This window comes from Asterias rubens, chromosome 4, assembly GCF_902459465.1.
Source record: "Asterias rubens chromosome 4, eAstRub1.3, whole genome shotgun sequence".
NCBI classification, from domain to species: Eukaryota; Metazoa; Echinodermata; class Asteroidea; order Forcipulatida; family Asteriidae; genus Asterias; species Asterias rubens.
The window spans coordinates 6,122,403-6,144,771 of NC_047065.1; the positions used below are offsets into that span (position 1 = coordinate 6,122,403).

Below are 22,369 nucleotides of genomic sequence, written 5' to 3' on the forward strand. Positions count from 1 at the left end.
AGCTCAGTCTTGTCGATCCCCCCCCCCCCCCCCCCCCTTAACAGTGTCAGGGGATTCTAAGGACCCCTCTATACTGACATCAGCACAGCTGCCACATTCATCAGAGCTATCCATGTGGCGATTTACTTTTTTTTTTTCTAAACCCATCTCCCTTTATCTCTTTCCTTTCACTTGCACAACACTCAATTTGCATGTCACTTGGGTCAGTTGCGGCTGGCACCGCTGCCGAAGTGCATGTAGGAATGTAACAGGCCACGTGGAGGCTAATCGAATGATGAACAACCCATTGGTCTTTAGGGGGGCACATTCTTAGTGCTTAACAAAAATTAGCGGGGAACCAGTCAAAAACCAGTGCACCGTGCATAGTATTCTAGTCGGTTATCTCATCTTGCTAAGCACGGTCTGTGCTTCTCAAATGTACACACTAAGCATTGTTTTTTAACAAGTTTTTTTTTTTTTTTTTGGGGGGGGGGGGTAATGCATTTCAGCTTTGCAAGTACATACATGTACAGAGTTGTCTGGCACAGAGTGTGCTAAACAGGGAACTGCTTAAAGTCCAAAATACATACATGCATGTACATGACTGGCTGCCTGATGCTTGTTTTTGCTTCTATTTTAGTGAGCAATTTTCTCAGCTTTCCGGGCTTTGTAACCCCCTCAATGTAAAACAGTCGTGAGATCAAGGGGCATGAGCATGGGGGTCATTGTTTCAGTGGAGAGGTAAAACCAAGGGTTGTACATAAAAGAGTTGATATGCTCTTGATGCAGTGGGGGCTTTCTTGAAGACAGACTGGAGTGTAATGTTTTGTTTAACTTTTTTTATTTCAACTTACATGTACACTAGTATTCCCCCCTCCCCCCCCCCCTCACCTCAATGTAATTTTTGTGAGAGAAAATATTCTGAGAATTGCATACACATGTAAAACAGGGTTTTATAAATAAGCCAAGCATGTTGATTGAATGAAGTCTCCAGTTAAGCCGTGAATTTGGCAATTTAGAGACCTCATGCTCAGGAACCACCAGCACAAAATATAAAGTGGATTTCGGGCTCGACTTAACAAAGAGCTAAGATTGATCCAAAGTGCAAATCAGTCTCAATTGCTAAGTAAAGTGTGATGTCACAATACAAATCACTGTGGTAATACTGACAACTTATCTTAAAGACACTGGACACTTTGGTAATTGTCAAAGACTAGTCTTGTCACTTGGTGTATTTCAACATATGCATAAAATTAACAAACCTGTGAAAATTTGAGCTCAATCGTTTGTTGAAGTTGCGAGATATTAATGAAAGAAAAAAACACCCTTGTCGCACCATGGTCACACAAAGTTCTGTGGTTTCAGATGCTTTCAAAATTTAAATCCGAAGTCTCAAAATCAAATTCGCGGAAAATTACTTCTTTCTCAAAAACTTCGTCACTTCAGAGGGAGCTGTTTCTCACAAAAGGAGCTGTTTCTCCCCATTACTTGTAATCATGAAAGGTTTTTATGCTAATAATTCTTTTGAGTAATTACCAATAGTGTCCACTGTCTGTAAGTGCAAATCTGTCTTAATTGCTAAGCAAAGTGTGATGTCACAATACAAATCGCAACTCATCTTAAGCTGCATCTTAGTGCTTTGTGAAGTCGAGCCGATCTCTCTCTTTTTTGGCTCTCTACTCTCTTGTTCTGATTCGAGTCCTCATCCCAATGTTTCTCCAGTATTTACCATTCCTCTCGGAAAAGAAACCCAACTACAATCGTCATGTGCATCGCTTGAAAGGTCATGAAAAAAACAAATCTGTAGAAAGGTGGAAAACGTAAATCATTGTTGCATGTACAAAAAAATCAAAAAACAAATGTCATATTATCCTGTATGTGTGTGAAACTGCTGTTATTTTTTTTGGTTCACTTTCATGTGCTAGCAATATATATAATTATTTCCCTGAATAAAATGCTGTTGTTTATGTGTATATTAAATATTATAAATACAACATTTCCTTTGGCTTTTTTTTTTTTCCATTTTTTTTTTCATCTTTTTTTTTTTGTCTTCCCCCTTTTTTTTCGGGGTTGTATATCATCAAAGATGGTACTATTATTATGGGAGATAATGTAACTAAAGCTTTGACTGTGCAGAGATTATTTGTTTTGGAATTATTTATATTCATAAAAAGGATCAAAGAATCCACTTCCTGATGAGTTTTGAGCTTGGCACAACTTGGTAACCCCATTGTCCAATTTGTTCCCTCGAAACAAAACAAACAAGTCCCAAAATGTACGCTGTGATATATCTAGCAGAGTCGAGCAAACTTTCAATCAAAGTGTGAGTTAACCCTTATTATGCATAAAGAAGTTGTGAGAATTTCCCGGTTGCACTAAAAATGAAGAGTTGTGTGTTGAAAATTCATGAGGTATACCTCTTGTATATTCATCAAGCCCACCCTTGACCAATGAGAACTGATTATGTAGATTTGGGTGAGGTTTACCTGGTCTGAAAGGACCGCCTTTTCATTCCAATCGAGTGCAAATCGTGTCCCAACAGGTGGCGTTCATACATGTAGGTAATTAATTATTCATGATGTTTCCTCATGTTTATTCATGTCCAGTGAAGAGTCACCAATGTTGATGCCACATGCTCATAATGTAATTAGCATAATTAATGAGGTGTTAAGCCTTTGCCCTATAAAAAGTGCCTGTGATGTTTTTACTCCCATATCGGGAGAGGGCAAAATGATTTTTAAAAATTAAAAAACACTTGTGCCTTTGTGCTGGTATTTTTTCTTTTTTCTTCTCAACTTTATGTGTGGAAATGGAACACATTTCATGAATTTTGTAAGCATTTGGTATATCAAGTGATTTGTAAACGTTGAAGAGTTCTGAAGAGGGGTTCACTTTTGGTAAAATTTATGTTAATTTGTTTAGATAATTTGGAGTATTGATTCGTTTGGTCTTCAAATGCTTTATTACCTCAACTTGGATAGGAATACTTCTGTGGCTGATTAGTACTGGTATTCACTTGGTTATCAGTTAGCCTTCACATTGCAACTGATCAAGTTTGTTGATAATTACCGCTACTGTACGTAGCATCGAACTGATAGTTCTAACTCGTCAAACATGGACAAGTTTGGTGGGAAATTTGAAGTTACATGAAGGTGACTTGAAACATGAAAGCAAAGTTGTTGAAATATTTATCTCATATCCATAGTTGAAGATTTTTACCTTGGAACGATGGACTATCTCAAGTCGAAATGTTCTCGATGCTAAAAGTGTTGGTTCTTTCTGGACATCATTCGGAAATTCCATCGTGTTCTTGTGCAAATGCAGACTTGAGTCTACCAGTCTGTGATAATACATGTAGTTCACATAATGCCAGGGTGCATATCATCCACTCGGTGCTGTAAGGTTTGAGTAAAATTTCATTCTCAAAACAATCAAAAGGACGCTGAGTGAAAAATGCGGACAAGTTTGAAGTATGAATCAAAATCCACATTTTTTTTTTTATTAATCTGAATGTTTCTTTTTGCCAACAAATACTTTGAAGTCCACTCTTGATTGCGTAACCTCCATTTACCAGTAGCTCAAAAATATGCATAAGCAATTTGATGAAATTCTTACGAACTACACTAACAACCTTATAGTTCTGAGCCGACGCTATGACATCGGAGGTGGATTCCATGTTGTCAGTTTTCTTGAGAACCATTTTACATTTTGGTTTCTCCTTGAAACCTTTGACTACAAAGTTGTGATGACTACTTTTGTCATTAGTTTTAATTGTAAAAAAAATGTTACCATTTGTGAACACCTCGTAACAGTCGCTGATTCCGATTTTTGTTTTGTTATTTTAAGGTCATTTTGGGGTTTCAATCTGTTTTCTGTTTTTCCTCACTTTTTGGTGAGATGTCTTTTATTTTTACAGAAAGCAATTCACAAAAAGGTGACAGCTTAAAAGTCAATTTCAAAGACCACAACAGGGAAAAAAAACATTTTTAAGGGGTAAATGGTCAGTTGTTTTGTGTTAATGCTTATTTATGTGTGGTGAATTATTTGCTTTGTTCTGTTTCGGAAGAAAAAAATAATTTTCAAATTTTAACCCTAACTTGACCTCTAAAATAATGGAAACAAATGGAACAGGTGTCTGTAGAAAAAAAGGCCAGTGAGTTGTGATGGAAGTGTATTTGATATAGGATTTGAATTGTACAAATTATATGGCTTACTCCACCATTTCAAGAATAACGCTGCTTTTCATCAGAGGTGAGTTATTGCATAGTCAACCAGAATATTACAAATTACCTATCTTTGTTTCGGTGGTGTTGTTTTGTTGGGGTTTGCGCGTAGAGCGTAACCCACAAGTGTTGAACATTGTTGGGAAACTATCTTCCAACTGATTTGGAGAACCAAAAATAATTAAACTTTTGGAAATGAGATAAATTGACAGCTGATTTTGTTGATGGAGTAAGCCATAGATTTATTAAACTTGTAATAATTGGGGTAGGATTTATCAAATGGCATATTGAGTTTTAGAGAATTGAATATTGAGAATTGGTACTTATATAGGATGCCCTGCTTGTATTTTTTTTTTGTACCACGTGCTGGTAAAGGGGTCAACAGTGAAGGGATCCGGGAAAGCACCCATACCTTATGCGTGTATGCGATAGTCAGTGTATGGTACGGAAACAAAAATTGAGCCCTGCTTTCCTTATATTTATGCACGAGTGAAACTTGCCTCCCAAAACCATCTTTTCGATTCTGATTTTGTACAGCCTTGCATATGTATTGTCAGAAAGGCAAGATCTCATTGTTTATATGTAACATCAAATGCAATTTATACCTTTTTCTTTCTATATCCTCATTTTCAGTTACTCTCCTGCATAAATATCAGGGATGATCTTTTCCTATTTAAAGGCATTGTACACATTTGGTAATTGTCAAAGACCGGTGTTCTCACTTGGTGTATCCCATCATGAGCATAAAATAACAAGCCTGTGAAAATTTGAGCTCAATTTGTCATTGACGTCGCATGATGAAAGAAAAAAACACCCTTGTTGGACGAATTTGTGTGCTTTCATCTAGGAGTAGAAAGACTTCTAGCTAGAAATATTCTAGTGAGAAATTACCTCTTTCTCAAAAACTACGTTATTTCAGAGAGAGTCGTTTCCCACAATGTTGTACGTGTATACTATCAACAGCTCTACAATGCTCGTTACCAAGTCAGTTTTTAAGTTAGTATTGTTTTGAGTAGTTACCAAATGTGTACCTTCACTTTAAGTCTGATTTCTGATTTGCTGTACCTCAGAAAAATCAGGGTTTTTCTTAATTTTATTTAAAAGCCTGAAAAGTCTACGAATGGTGGAGGCTTGTACTCAATGAAATTTCATGCCTTTGTCTAAGGGCCAAATACCATGCCTGATGTATTTAGGTACTTGCTGTGAAAGGGGGGGGGGGGCGGCTTTTTTGCTGTTTCGTCTGAGTAATTGTTGAAGCAGGACTGGAATTTCATCTGTGAGAGAGCAAGGTCTTTTTATCTTTTCATAGTAAAGAACACTTCCATTTGAAAATATTGGACCCTTTTTAATAGGCACCAAGGCCAGAGGCAACAGTGGGCAATGGGCCCAGTGGCGTCGGTGTAATTTTAGGCATAGACCAACGCTGGTTCCATTCTTATGTTGAACAATAAATACCAAAAGGAGGTTATGTTTTAACTTACATGTACGACCTTACCGCACTGATGTGGCATTTTTTAGTGTGTAGGGGTGAGGGCACCAGTGAAAGTGCAATCGTATCAAACTCAATATGCCATCTGATTACAATGGTCTTCCTTTTCCACACACAAAAACAATACTTACTTTTTTTCTCTAATTTCTATTTATTTATGTGACATGTTTCTTTTTATGCTCTCTGCTCAGTGTACAAGTAAGATGGAAACAAATGTATATCAACATGAAGGAAAAAAATGTTGAAAAGAAGAATTTATTATTATATCTATGTGCTGGATTGTAGTCAAAGAAAGTCTTCTTTGTGAAGAAATAAAACTACACACTGCAAAAAATGTTGAATATAATGTTCATCGTGTAACCTTAAATATAAAGTATAAAACAGAAAGAAAAAAATCATTGCAAGAATGTGACATGTTCTTTGGACAATCTGGTTGTTTTGGTTACCCCTAAACCCCGCCCTCGCCTGACCCAAGTTTCATTCTCTTCAGGGAACACACAACCGGCTTAGCACAGTTCTTCAATGCTAAGCTGACTTTGTGTGCTTGCCGACACGATGCTCAAAAGTATCTCGGCATCTTTTTACACATACATCTCAAAATTTTATGGCGTAACAGCTTATCTCATTACTTGCTTTTCTCAAAATGTAACTTTTTTTAGTTGAACTGTTCTGCCATGGAATTGCCACTTGGCTAGGACTACACACACAGTTTTACAAACCTGGGCCCAATTTTAAAGAGCTATTCAAACAGAAAATACTGCTTGACAGCTTTTTGCTCAGCAAAAATAAGGCGGATACCAGTTATAGATTCTACACATGGAACGGTATATAATGTCTTCTGGCTGGTAAGCATAATTTTGTGTTGTGCTGAGTTACTTGTTGTGCAAAATGAATTTGACCATTTACATCACATTATGAAGCAGAGTAACACATGCTTTGTATAAAATAAGGCCCTGGGCCTAACGTCATGGCCGATTACTTTATTCTGGTAAACATTTGGTTGTTGGGCTTAGCTCCTGTTTGTGTTTTAAAGACAGTGGACACTATTGGTAGTTGTCAAAGACCAGTCTTCTCACTTCGTGTATCTCAACATATGCTCAATCGGTCTCCCAAGTTGCGAGATAATAATGAAAGAAAAAAACACCCTTGTCACACGAACTTAAGCATTTTCAGATGCTCGATTTATAGACCTCAAATTCTAAATCTGAGGTCTCGAACATCAAATTCGTGGAAAATTCATTCTTTCTCGAAAACTACATTACTTCAGAGGGAGCCGTTTCTCACAATGTTTTATACTATCGACCTCTCCCCATTACTCGTTACCGAAAAAGGTTTTATGCTGATAATTATTTTGAGTAACTACCAGTAGTGTCCACAGTGTCTTTAAATAGCTCAGTAAAAATGGGCACTTTGATCATTCAGCATGGCAAAGATGAATTGTATTATTTACATCACAATATGAAGCTGAGCCCACATGTGTTCAATGAAATTAGGCCATGTGCCTTGTGTCATGGCTCAATACCTTATTCTGGTTAAGATAATTATGTTGTGGATAATTATGGTGTGTTGCTTAGCTATGGACCCTGGGCCGCAATTTGCTCTGCTTATAATACTTTTAGCACGATCGAACCAATGTGATTTTCCTGATCACTTTTTTGTTCTTTGTTCTAATTCTCTAGACAAAGCTTTTATCTTAAAAAAAACAACTTTGTTTTAGCCTTAAAGGCAGTGGTATACTCACTTAAAATAATTATTAGCATAAAACCTTACTTGGTATTGAGTAATGGGGAGAGGTTGTACAAAACATTGTGATAAACAGCTCCCTCTGAAGTGGAGTAGTACGAGAAAGAAGTAAATTTCCACAATTTGATTTTGATACCTCGGGTTTAGAACTTGAGGTCTCAAAATCAAGTATCTGAAAGCACACAACTTTGTGTGACAAGGTTTGTTTTTTCTTTCATTATTTTCGGACAACTTTGATGACTAATTGAGCTCAAATTTTCATAGGTTTGTAATTTTATGTACATGTTGAGATGCACCAAGTGAGAAGACTGGTCTTTGACAATTACCAATAGTGTCCACTGGCTTTAAGCTTCAGTTCCAAATCAGAATCCATGATGTTGATAATTGCAAAACTGAAATACACTATTTACTTTTGTTGGTGCACCAAAATGGCACCACTCGCAATTGTGGTGTCAATTTGATGTACACCAGCTTTTGGAAAACACCTTCATCCAATAACACAGATTGTACCCCCTGCACTTCGATTGTGTGAGGGTTTATTTAAATGCCTCAAATTTCTGTTGTGTGACAACAAGAAAATTTTGGAAATGTATATTTGCTGCTATGAAATACTTTACAAAGGGCCACCTGCTCAAGGACGTTTGAATGCCCACCCCCCCCCCCCTTCTCTCCACAAAATAAATAAGTTATTGAAGCTTTGCCAAAAAAGTCGCCTGTTGGAATTGTTAATTTTTTTCAATCAATCAAAAACACATCAAAGAAGTGTCCATGCCCTCCCGTACAATTTTTTCTTTTTCAACGTTTGCTTTGGCGCACTCATGACAAAGATCAAAGTCAATATTTAAACTTCGGAATGCTCACACTTTTTTGGGGCAACATTAATTATTTCTCCCCAAATAGATAATGAATGAGCATGACTAATACCATCAACTCACATTTTGTTTGTGTTTTCAACAAATGCTAAAATGTAGCCAATGTTGATTAATATGACTATAAAATCTGTCATGCCAGCATGACAATTGTATTCATTTCTATTTTTAATAATCTGGCCCAGCTGTTAAGATCCATATGTGGAATGATTTATGCGCTTTGTCATAAAAACATGAAACATCACATCGTGATCAAATTAAAGATGCTATGTCAGATTTTTGGCCGATTTTACCCAAAAATTTTGACTTAAAATTCAATAGGTATTTTGATGGGGTTGAGAAAGTTACAAGCCATTGCTCGAAAAAGTCCGCCAATTATTAGTAGCAGTGAAATAAATTGCTCTTAATTAGTTTTTGTTGGGATCCCGACAATATATTACGTGACCAATTCTTATGTGTTTTATAAGAAACGTTTTAATTTTTTAATTTTTTTCATGGTTCCTGACCATTAAAAGTAAGTTAAACTTTTTTTTCGTTAGAGCGGGTATACTCTTTGAAATACCATTCACTCAAAAAAATCGAAATAGCAGGCAAGTTCTTGCTTGTTTTAGGGTTGACTAGACATTTTCTGTACAAACCTCTGTAATTTGCAGGGTCCAAATATAAAGTAAAGGCATTCACTGAATACAACAAAGTCCAGTACAGAGTGGCAAAGTTAACATTCACTGTCATCACTATTTGAATGGCCATTGTCCAATATCGAAACAGTAAAGTTAACATTCACTGTGCAAACCTGTTTGAATGTCCAATGTCCAATATCAAAACAGTAAAGTTAACACTCACTGTGCAAACCTATTTGAATGTCCATTGTCCAATATCGAAACAGCAAAGTTTACATCCACTGTACAAACCTATTTGAATGTCCATTGTCCAATATCCAAACAGCAAAGTTAACATTCACTGTACAAATCTACTTGAATGTCCATTGTCCAATATGAAATAACAAAGTTTACATCCACTGTACAAACCAATTTGAATGTCCAATGTGCAATATCAATTTAACTTCACTGTCATCACTTAGTTTTGTGGTGTCTTTCTTGCAGGCTTTTTGTGTAAATTTTACAATTTATTACGCCCTCATACGATTAACTTTGTTAAAGACACTGGACACTATTGGTAATTGTCAAAGACCAGTCTTCTCACTTGGTGTATCTCAACAAATGCATACCGGTAAAATAACAACAAACCTGTGAAAATTTGAGCTCGATTGGTTGTTGAAGTTGCGAGATGCATAGTTTTTGAGAAATAAGTAATTTCTCACTAAAATATTTGAATTAAGTTCAGCTGAGGTCTTGAATTCAAGCATCGGAAAGCACACAACTAGTGCAACAAAGGTGTTTTTTTCTTCCATTATTCTCTTGCAACTTCTACGACCAATTGAGCTCTTTCACATATATGTTGAGATACCCCAAGTAAGAAGACTGGTCTTTGACAACAACCAAAGGTGTCCAGTGCATTAAAATCGAAGAGGGGCCTGACTATTTGCCCCTCAAGACTCCAGTCGGTCATAATGATTTCAATTGAAGATAAGAAAGATAAATTTGTATAGTCTATTGATAACCACATCACCTTTACTATAAAGTGTAAGAAGGAGCAGTCTGTAACATTTTATAAACAATCCAAAACAGAAGTCTATTGTATTAAGAGACATCACATTTGTGCGCTTCCAGTAGAGGTCACAAGCATTTGTAAACTATGTCAGATCTATAAACTGTATAGTTACGGCAACTTTTGGGTCGTGAAGGAATTCCTTGTGCCAGACAAGACAATAAGCCTAGTGTTGTGACATGCCAGCACAAACATATAGTTAATATTCACACCCCGGACAAAAGTTGGCAAAAGGCACAACAAGTAAAGATCGGTTATGTGCATTTTTAAGAGCTGATGTGGACTCTACATGTGCTACACACATTTGCAGAAGATAATGTTACAAATTTTTTGGATCTGAAGTCAAGTTTTGACTTTTTAAAAAGACATAGTTGTGTACTATTGTTTAGTTACCCTGATCTCATGTTAAGAAAACAATATTACATGTATCTCAAAAACTTTCGGTCCATTTCCTACTGTTTGAAATGCTGTCATATTTGACAGGCCTCTTTACGCTCATACATGTATGTATGTAATGTTAACGAACGGTCTAGACTCAGTTAGTACTCTAAAAAAAAACATGGCTATGGCATCCATTAATGTAAAGTCATTTCTTCGATTTTTCTTTTGGTTTTCCAACACAAGGTCAGCACAGACAAAAAATGCAAGTTCGAAATATTTTGGAGGCTAATGCAAGCTGGATGTCGGCCCTTTTTATTTCATACATCAACAAGTAATGATGTTTCTGGAGGAGTAACCTTTTATTTTATCCATATTATGATCGATGGTAATTTTACTGTCTGGTCACAGAAGAAATCAGACAAACAGTGACTTGAGTTTGTCGCTGGTAAAAATATATCCAACCAGACGACCGGGGTCTGCATAGCGTTCACCCGGCAGTCTATCTCTGGACTGGTCGCTATTTTTATCCCGTTGTCACCGTTGTCCGCTCCTCTTTGAACCCAAATGTTAACTCTCAAGCTGTGTGCATCCCGCGCCCTGCAGCGTTCAGGACGCATCAAGAAATCTTACACAAGACTGCCCCAGGGGGGCGTCTACACATGAAAATTGAATTGCTTGCCGTTGCCTAAAAATGGCTCAGCTGGGGAAATGGAAATTTGATATTGGAAGTCTGGTTTGACAGTGGTATGGGGGACATAATATACCTGTATGTTTTTTTGTTCCACTTCTTTCTTTTGTGTGTTTGGAGTAGAGAGAATAAGTATATTGATGCTTTAGGCAGGGTGTTCTAGAATACACAGTTCATTCATTCAGTTGGACTTTTATGTTGGGTTGATATTGGTTCAAGTTGTAAGGAGTGATGAGTACATCGGATAGGCACGACGAAAGAGTATCGTGTTATCGAAATCAGAAGAGAAAAATCACTCAAGTGTATTTTCATCAGTACCTTTGCACTTCATCCCAAGGCATTAAAGATGAATTCTGAAATAATTCGCATATTTGTCACAATTCCAAACAGATTCATATTTCTTCTTACTTTTGTGATTGAACATCACTTGTTGCTGGTTTATCTGTTCATATAAAACAAATTTGTATAGATTGATTGATCTGTTGCAGGAATTCACATACATGTAGCCCAAGTTCTAAACAACTTGTCCTAATAAGACGTTCTGTAAAATGTGACATATTGACCATGTGACATGTGTGACGTCACATTTTTACAAAAGAACCCCAGAGCCTGGTCACCCTGCAGGCACAATTGGTACACAACCCAAGTGCCCAACACAGAAAATCTTATAATTTATTGAGATTACAGTGTAAATTTTTGTCTACACATTTGATACAGTGAAAGGGGCACATCACAAATCTTGCTAAACTGTTAACTGATCGATCTTGTCTTTGTACCGCAAAATTCAAGTCTCTTTTAAAAACTTATCTCATGTCACAGGTTTTCAATGACTAATTTTGTTGTGTCTGTTTTTCTTTGTGTTGTGTTTTGTTTTTGGTTTTACTGCGCCTTGAACACCCAGCAGGGTGGATATGTGCGCATTACAAGTCTTATTATTATTATTATTTATTATTTAATTTTGATCGCTCATTTGTGTTGAATTTTGTCATATGCCCAATGTATACATGTACATGTACCTTGCCTGCTCCAAAGGGCCTGGAATAGTCGAGGCCTAAAAACTAGGTCACAGGTTTTTGTCAATAGGGTCAAACATACACCTTTGCACGATGTGACGGGGTCCATGGCGTTTTGTACACCCGAGGGGGAAAATGGTTCAAGAGGCAAAGCCAAAGGCGCCATTTGCCACCGATAGTGTACATCAAAACCCACGGATCCCAGTCACATCGTGCAACAATTGTTTTGTTATACATGTACCTTTGCCACATTGTTATTCCTCTTCTCGAAGTTCTGTTGTTATCTTCAAACATTATTACGACAGAGTATTCACAAGAAACAATTCCTCACTGGTCCCTCGAACCCGCAGGTGTTTCGTACACAGCGCTGGAAATCGACCAACACTGGGAACGATCATGGTGATACACCCGTGTACATCACTTTTCATGTTACCCAGCCCCCAAGGCACATAACATGTGTATTTGTTGCACATCACGTGATCGGTTCTCAACCAATCAAACTTCACAGTTTGTTACCGAGGTATAACAAACAAGTTTGAAGTGACCATGTATCTACAAACATTAGGATGCTTCACATGGGTGTAGAGTCAAAGTTATGCATCTATTTGTTGGGTCCAACGGTTAAGAGCACCAAATTCAAACTCTTGTGTTTCTGATCAGCAGAGTTTGGGTTTGAATCCCCAGCCGTGACACTTGTGTCCTGAAGTTAGTAAATGCATGTAAAATAACCCAGTGCACTTACCAAATAGAGAAGGGGTTAACTCCGGTGTTCCTGGCTGTGGCTGCTGTATGCGCCTTAGCACCCTGTAACCCTTATAAGGTGCTATATAATTGTGTCTGAGAATTCATCACTGCAATAACCTATCTTTCTTAAAGTTTGTATCCATGTATACACTCAGCAGTTTGAGTAGGCTTACCATGTTTGGTACATGTAGATGCGTATGCTTGTTTGGAAAAACAAACTGTAACAAGATCGCATGAGGCTACACATGGGTGTAGCGGCATCATTTTGGCTAATATGTACAAGGGGTAAGCCTTGCTGCTCATTTTATTTTGATGTTTCATGTCATTTGAGCCTAAATGACAAGGGGTAAGCCTTGCTGCTCATTCCTTTTGATGTTTCATGTCATTTGAGCCTAAACGACAAGAGGTAAGCCTTGCTGCCCATTCCTATTGTTGTTTCATGTCATTTGAGCCTAAATGACAAGGGGTAAGCCTTGCTGCTCATTCCTTTTGATGTTTCATGTCATTTGAGCCTAAACGACAAGAGGTAAGCCTTGCTGCCCATTCCTATTGTTGTTTCAGGTCATTTGAGCCTAAATGACAAGGGGTAAGCCTTGCTGCTCATTCCTTTTGATGTTTCATGTAATTTGAGCCTAAATGACAAGAGGTAAGCCTTACTGCTCATTCCATTTCATGTTTCATGTCATTTGAGCCTAAATGACAAGGGGTAAGCCTTACTGCTCATTCCTGTTGATGTTTCATGTCATTTGAGCCTAAATGACAAGGGGTAAGCCTTGCTGCTCATTTTATTTTGATGTTTCATGTCATTTGAGCCTAAATGACAAGGGGTAAGCCTTGCTGCTCATTCCTTTTGATGTTTCATGTCATTAGAGCCTAAACGACAAGAGGTAAGCCTTGCTGCCCATTCCTATTGATGTTTCATGTCATTTGAGCCTAAATGACAAGGGGTAAGCCTTGCTGCTCATTCCATTTCATGTTTCATGTCATTTGAGCCTAAATGACAAGGGGGTAAGCCTTGCTGCTCATTCCATTTCATGTTTCATGTCATTTGAGCCTAAATGACAAGAGGTAAGCCTTGCTGCTCATTCCTTTTGATGTTTCATGTCATTAGAGCCTAAACGACAAGAGGTAAGCCTTGCTGCCCATTCCTATTGATGTTTCATGTCATTTGAGCCTAAATGACAAGGGGTAAGCCTTGCTGCTCATTCCATTTCATGTTTCATGTCATTTGAGCCTAAATGACAAGGGGGTAAGCCTTGCTGCTCATTCCATTTCATGTTTCATGTCATTTGAGCCTAAATGACAAAAGGTAAGCCTTGCTACTCATTTCATTTTATGTTTCATGTCATTTGAGCCTAAATGACAAGGGGTAAGCCTTGCTGCTCATTCCTTTTCATGTTTCTAGTCATTTGAGGCTAAATGACAAGGGGTAAGCCTTGCTGCTCGTTCCTTTTAATGTTTCTATGTCATTTGAGCCTAAACGACAAGAGGTAAGCCTTGCTGCCCATTCCTTTTGATGTTTCATGTCATTTGAGCCTAAATGACAAGGGGTAAGCCTTGCTGCTCATTCCTTTTGATGTTTCATGTCATTTGAGCCTAAATGACAAGAGGTAAGCCTTGCTGCTCATTCCATTTCATGTTTCATGTCATTTGAGCCTAAATGACAAGGGGTAAGCCTTACTGCTCATTCCTGTTGATGTTTCATGTCATTTGAGCCTAAATGACAAGGGGTAAGCCTTGCTGCTCATTCCTTTTGATGTTTCATGTCATTTGAGCCTAAACGACAAGAGGTAAGCCTTGCTGCCCATTCCTATTGATGTTTCATGTCATTTGAGCCTAAATGACAAGGGGTAAGCTTGCTGCTCATTCCATTTCATGTTTCATGTCATTTGAGCCTAAATGACAAGGGGTAAGCCTTGCTGCCCATTCCTATTGATGTTTCATGTCATTTGAGCCTAAATGACAAGGGGTAAGCCTTGCTGCTCATTCCTTTTGATGTTTTATGTCATTTGAGCCTAAATGACAAGGGGTAAGCCTTGCTGCTCATTCCTTTTAATGTTTCTATGTCATTTGAGCCTCAATGACAAGGGGTAAGCCTTGCTGCTCATTTCTTTTGATGTTTCATGTCATTTGAGCCTAAATGACAAGGGGTCAGCCTTGCTGCTCATTCCTTTTGATGTTTCATGTCATTTGAGCCTAAATGACAAGGGGTAAGCCTTGCTGCTCGTTCCTTTTGATGTTTCATGTCATTTGAGCCTAAATGACAAGAGGTAAGCCTTGCTGCTCATTCCTTTTGATGTTTCTATGTCATTTGAGCCTAAATGACAAGGGGTAAGCCTCGCTGCTCATTCCTTTTCATGTTTCATGTCATTTGAGCCTAAATGACAAGAGGTAAGCCTTGCTACTCATTCCATTTCATGTTTCATGTCATTTGAGCCTAAATGACAAGGGGGTAAGCCTTGCTGCTCATTCCATTTCAGGTTTCATGTCATTTGAGCCTAAATGACAAGAGGTAAGCCTTGCTGCTCATTCCATTTCATGTTTCATGTCATTTGAGCCTAAACGACAAGAGGTAAGCCTTGCTGCCCATTCCTATTGTTGTTTCATGTCATTTGAGCCTAAATGACAAGGGGTAAGCCTTGCTGCTCATTCCTTTTGATGTTTCATGTCATTTGAGCCTAAATGACAAGGGGTAAGCCTTGCTGCTCATTCCTTTTGATGTTTCATGTCATTTGAGCCTAAATGACAAGAGGTAAGCCTTGCTGCTCATTCCATTTCATGTTTCATGTCATTTGAGCCTAAATGACAAGGGGTAAGCCTTACTGCTCATTCCTGTTGATGTTTCATGTCATTTGAGCCTAAATGACAAGGGGTAAGCCTTGCTGCTCATTCCTTTTGATGTTTCATGTCATTTGAGCCTAAACGACAAGAGGTAAGCCTTGCTGCCCATTCCTATTGATGTTTCATGTCATTTGAGCCTAAATGACAAGGGGTAAGCTTGCTGCTCATTCCATTTCATGTTTCATGTCATTTGAGCCTAAATGACAAGGGGTAAGCCTTGCTGCCCATTCCTATTGATGTTTCTTGTCATGAGCCTAAATGACAAGGGGTAAGCCTTGCTGCTCATTCCTTTTGATGTTTTATGTCATTTGAGCCTAAATGACAAGGGGTAAGCCTTGCTGCTCATTCCTTTTAATGTTTCTATGTCATTTGAGCCTCAATGACAAGGGGTAAGCCTTGCTGCTCATTTCTTTTGATGTTTCATGTCATTTGAGCCTAAATGACAAGGGGTCAGCCTTGCTGCTCATTCCTTTTGATGTTTCATGTCATTTGAGCCTAAATGACAAGGGGTAAGCCTTGCTGCTCATTACTTTTAATGTTTCTATGTCATTTGAGCCTAAATGACAAGAGGTAAGCCTTGCTGCTCATTCCTTTTGATGTTTCATGTCATTTGAGCCTAAATGACAAGGGGTTAGCCTTGCTGCCCATTCCTTTTGATGTTTTATGTCATTTGAGCCTAAATGACAAGGGGTAAGCCTTGCTGCTTATTCCTTTTAATGTTTCATGTCATTCGAGCCTAAATGACAAGAGGTAAGCCTTGCTGCTCATTCCTTTTGATATTTTATGTCATTTGAGCCTAAATGACAAGGGGTAAGCCTTACTGCCCATTCCTATTGATGTTTCATGTCATTTGAGCCTAAATGACAAGGGGTAAAACCTTGCTGCTCATTCCTGTTGATGTTTTATGTCATTTGAGCCTAAATGACAAGGGATAAGCCTTGATGCTCATTCCTTTTGTTTCTATGTCATTTGAGCCTAAATGACAAGGGGTAAGCCTTGCTGCTCATTCCATTTCACGTTTCATGTCATTTGAGCCTAAATGACAAGGGGTAAGCCTTGCTGCCCATTCCTGTTGATGTTTCTATGTCATTTGAGCCTAAACGACAAGAGGTAAGCCTTGCTGCTAATTCCATTTCATGTTTCTTGTCATGAGCCTAAATGACAAGGGGTAAGCCTTGCTGCTCATTCCTTTTAATGTTACATGTCATTTGAGCCTAAACGACAAGGGGTAAGCCTTGCTGCCCATTCCTATTGATGTTTCATGTCATTTGAGCCTAAATGACAAGGGGTAAGTCTTGCTGCTCATTCCTTTTATAGTTTCATGTAATTTGAGCCTAAATGACAAGGGGTAAGCCTTGCTGCTCATTCCTTTTATAGTTTCATGTCATTTGAGCCTGAATGACAAGGGGTAAATCCTTGCTGCTCATTTTATTTTGATGTATCATGGCATTTGAGCCGAAATGACAAGGAGGTAAGCCTTGCTGCCCATTCCTTTTAATGACCCATGTCCTTTGAGCCAAAATGACAAGGGGCAGTGCTTTTAATTAACAGAACAACAATGTCTGAAGGCAGGTTGCCCCATTGTGTTAGGTGCACCAGAGTGGGGAAACCCCAACCATGAACCCAAACTCAAGCCAATAGACAATTAGTCACATGTCAGTTCTATATATTAGACCATGTCTGAAACAGCAAGATAGGCTACAGCTATTGCTAGTCTGATCTGTCTGCTATCGCACGTCTGCCTATTCTTCAACACTGACAGACAGCATCTCAGTGAGTCATATTTCGTCGGTTGTACCACCTAACTGCATCAAATCACACGTTTTTGCAATTTTTTTTGAAAACAAATTGTTGACAAACTCAATGCTGTTAACATTATCAGCAAGTTTCAGTGCCTTATATGTAATAGTTTTGTAATTACACTAATTAGTAAAAGCGATGCATCGCTAGATTTTCCATTTTGTCTTTTCACAAAGTGACCTATCTAGATACGTCGCTCAATGGTTAAACTATGCGCTACAGCGAAGTACCACGTACCACGAAGTGACCTAACTGGATAGGTCTCTATTCCCCATCGGTTTGTACACAGCGCGCTGCAGGCAAAAATGAAATTTTCATTTACACAAAGTGACCTGTCTGTTTAGGAATTTATTACTAATTAAAATAGATTTAGGGATGAAAACACATTGAAAATTCTGTCTGAATAAAGTATTCAGCTTTGTTTTCGTCATAAAATAATACAATAAAGTTGGTAAGCAGACTCCGGAAGAGCAGTTCGAAAAGAACAGCAACTTCAATCGTGATTTTCTCCGAACACATTGTTTAAAATAGTGAACAAGTTAGGTCAGTTCGTGGTAAAAGTGACAATTTGAAGGGAAGCTTTCCACTATCATTATCTTTAAAACCCTGTTAGTAAAATGTTATGTAAGTCTGTGGAAATTTTGAAAAAATATCCAAATCCTGTAACTACAAAGTCGGGGAAAGCCATTGAAAACTACTGATATTAGAGACCTTTGATCTCAAATATGTGACCCGCTACGTGAAAATGAGTCAGATGTTGACAATTTCAAGAATCGAGTTGCATGCATGGCTGGAAAGAACACAGCAGCAGTAATTTGGTATATGTCTCAGCTTTGGGGTGTGTCGCGTTGCCGAGTTACTCCCGTTTGAAATTAGCCAATACATCATTTTTTCTGAAAAACAAATTTCAAGTAAAGTGATGTTTTAAACTACCATTGGGTGCAAAAGGATACAAATTAGACATAAGTATGATAACAAAATTGTTGCATTCATAGCTTTTTTGTCTTAAGGTAAGTGTTCCCAAGGTTAACCATGCATTTCCCGCACCCCCCCCCCCCCCACACACATAAAACTGTCTATAACTCAATAATGCATTGGGCGACATCCGACTCATTTTCACGTAGCGGGTCACATATTTGGTTCAGTTGAGGCATTACTTTGTTCTTCATAGTACATGTATAGATAATATTATGAAGCCATTCAATATTTTAAAATAACAAATATTTAATATTGAATATCATGAATAGCCCTTTACTACATGTAGCATTGATTAATTCTGATTAATTCATACAAACAGTTCAAATAAAATAATCATAGTATTCACAGTGTTAAAAATAGGACATCACTTTCATCAATTGTTCATTTCCAACTAACACATAGACAAGAAAACAACCCATAAATTTTAGACTTCCAATCACATGTAAAAATTGAATGACTTTAAAATTGCCAGATACATTTGTACTAAAAGATCTCAAATCTGAGGGAGAAATATGTCAAGTAATTTTGCCACGGAATTTTCCAAAAGACTGGGTTGTTCTTGTAAATGGCAAAATTTATGCAAATGAAAGCAAGCACTGATTAGGTTATCAAACATGACCTCATAGGGTGAAATCGGAGCTGCCCCCCCTCTCCCTTAACCCCACTTATAAAACAGGGGAGTAAGCCAAAGGGCAGTAGCTTAATTAAATTACTCAATCGTTCCTCTGGATTTTATTGAAGGAAGGTCCTCATGAATGTGCCTAGAATATCAACAATTTTGTCTGCAGTGTTTTCCTGGCAGATGCTAAAGGGATTGTGCATCCATTTTGGAAGATAAAGCCTTGTCGGAATCAATGGCTTTGACAGCGGCTTTGTCTGGAAGCATCAATAGTCCCATTCTTCAATGTTGATGTTGTCAATAGCCAAAGCCGTAGCCAATCTGCTTATTCAGACTTTGCATAACTATTCATTCCAATTGCTTGCTCACGTCGAGTGGTGTCTGCAGGATTTAAAAGTTTGCATGGTGGAAGTGTAACTAAAGCCTGGTTAATACTTCCTGTGAATGCCAAGCGATTTTTGACGTCATCACCAAGTCCGTCAACGCCCTGCTGGAAACCCTATACAAAATTCCTGGCACTTGCTGGCGAGAAGGTGCAGTGCCTCAAAAGATGAGGGATGTCAACATCATCGATCAGGTTAAAAACACAGGAGATGTGAGTTACTGTCAATGTCGTCTCAAGGTTGCTGTACACTGCGTCCGTCACCTGGTTCTTGTAATGTAGCTAGTTCTCTGGGAACTCACATGGGGCACTGCCTCTCGTGGGAGGTGTTTCTCCTTCTAGACTTATACACCGAAGCAGGAAGCAGTACAATGCGTCCATCACCTGGACCTTGGCTACCTGAACCCTTCTCTGGGAACCCACATGGGGCACTGCCTCTCGTGGGAGGTGTTTCTCCTTCTAGACTTACACCGAAGCAGGAAGCAGTACAATGCATCCATCACCTGGATCTTGGCTACCTGAACCCTTCTCTGGGAACCCACATGGGGCACTGCCTCTCGTGGGAGGTGTTTCTCCTTCTAGACTTATACACCGAAGCAGGAAGCAGTACACTGTGTCCATCACCTGGATCTTGGCTAGCTGAACCACTCTCTGGGAACCCACATGGGGCACTGCCTCTCGTGGGAGGTGTTTCTCCTTCTAGACTTACACCGAAGCAGGACACCAGATGGCCCAGTGCTTAAGAGCTCCTGACCTGCATGCCGGACTGAGTCGTCTGGACCAAGATCACTGGGCAGGCTGGAGATGCTATAGCTTTGACTTGATTGATATGTCTTTAAAACACGAATACATCATAAACAATTTAATTTTAATTGTTCCAGAATTTTATTCTTCTATTCATTCCATGTACACAGAAAGGAAAGTGGTACTTTGCCCATGCGTATTTAAAGTTGTGGTACATGTATATTTTTTATCAGGTATCCAGTACATGAATTTGGGTACAGATATTTTTTCTGCCCGGTATCGAGTATGGACTTTGAGTTTGAGTATCTTGCTATCTGAGTATTTTGCTAACCGAGTATGAGTGAGAGCACGAGTATGAATAACATTAAAGCAGTACTGAAGTAACACTCATTTTCGAGTATGAAGTACTTAGTAATGCAACATTGATTGTAACTTATCCTGCATGTAAATACGAGGTCACATTTCATGCAAGCAAATTTTGGAGAAACAAAAAAACAATGCAAATAAAGTATTTTCCCATCATTGAGCATTTCGGTCGATTGCGCCTTTGTGTTTGGTATAGAAAAGCAGCAAAAGAGACAGACTAGCGTTTGAACGGTCGACCAACTGTCTTTGAAATCAACTGTCATGACTACCCAACCAACATTTCACTTAAAAAAGTTTTTCCTTGAAGCGCAACTCATGTACCTTTTGAGATTTTCATTTTCTCTGTTCATCCGAGAATAAAATTTTAATTTGTTTACACATAAATATGGGTGAGCAGTAAAAGGAACCCTGTCCACCTCCAACATTTGTCTTAAAAATTCTCTTAACGCTAATCAAGTTCACTGTTAATTTCACGTTCAAGTATACGCTGAAACTGAACTCTCACATGTTCCCGTTCTCCCTCCCCCCTGCCGAAAGTGCTGTACTATCCACAAAGTTGAAGTGAATAAAATACTATGTACAAACAAACAATCGTTAAATTTCTTCAAATCTTGTGAGCACAAAATATTAAGAATAATAGAACCAGTTTTTTGTGTGAAAATGGGTCCTGAGTTTAACCAAATAAAAACCAAAGCGAAATTCTCTCCAAGCGAGGGCCAACCATTGGCCAAGGATGTAAACTTATGTTCCAAACTTCTTCTCCGGGAGCGTGGATGGTAGATTCTCGTAGATCTCCTCTAGAGGGCGCTCTACAACCACTAACCAGCCTGGTTTGCCAAAGTACCCAGCATGCAGCAATGGCTGTTCAGTAAAGAAGAAGAAAGAAAAAAAACAAGAAAGGTAAAAGAATCATCAGGCATTGCAGTGGGCACATTTAGACGGGTAAATGGGACCCCGATATGTCATGTATAGAACAAGCATGGTTATGAAATGTCGTGGCCGAGCAGTTAAGAGCACCGAATTCAAACTCTGGTGTTTCTGATCAGCAGAGTGTGGGTTCAAATCCCCAGCCATGACACTTGTGTCCTTACGCAAGACACATAACCATTGCTTCGTCCTTCGGATGAGATGTAAAGCCGTTGGTCCCATGTGTTGTGTAAACGCATGTAAAAGAATCCAGTGCACTTATCGAAAAGAGAAGGGATTCGCCCCGGTGTTCCTGGCTGGATTGGCAGCATATTGCGCCACAGCACCTTGTAAACCATTACATGGTGCTTCAGGATTAGGTCTTATACATGTTTATCTCAAAATTTGCCCGACTCCTTGCAGTAATCGTACCTGGCGCTTTGTATCCTTTGGCAAAAGGCGCATTATAAATACGGTTATTACTATTTTATTATTATTTAAATGAGCGTTCTTTTTTAAAACTTTGGCTTGTTTGGCTCTGGCAATAGTGTTCATTTCGCATTGTGCAACACCCACCCGCTCCCCCCCCCCCCCATTCCCACAAAACATTTTTGAAAACGTGAGTCCATGTGAATGTGTAATTTGGATAGAGGTTGGGAGTCAAAGTACCAGGCTTACCTTGGCCCTGATAACCAACACTTCATTTCAAAGGTCTAAAAATAATCTCCAATTCTTTTTTTTGTAAAAGAGGTGGTGAAAAGAACTGTTCAACTATGAGATTAAGGGTAGAAGGACTCAATTGAACTATTTCTGGCTAAAAATATATATTTCTGTGACGCTCTGCTTTTAGAAAGAAGGAGAATGCACTAGTTTCGCGCATGAAAGAAAAGTGTTGAGTGTACCAATAAAAAAAAACATTTTGGAAAGTTTCCAAAT

At 38.6% G+C, this 22,369-nt stretch overlaps 1 protein-coding gene across 1 annotated transcript in view; it reads right to left on the reverse strand.

Annotated features, from left to right (window-relative positions):
- Window positions 1-20,283: 20,283 nt before the first annotated feature.
- The window catches only part of LOC117289272 (U3 small nucleolar RNA-associated protein 4 homolog), a 54,577-nt gene continuing 52,491 nt past the window's right edge, over window positions 20,284-22,369 (reverse strand). Inside the window, exon 17 of the mRNA XM_033770317.1 lies at window positions 20,284-21,388. Within this exon, the coding sequence (XP_033626208.1) occupies window positions 21,269-21,388 (120 nt within the window). The 3' untranslated portion in view covers window positions 20,284-21,268. The remainder of the gene's footprint in view (window positions 21,389-22,369) is intronic.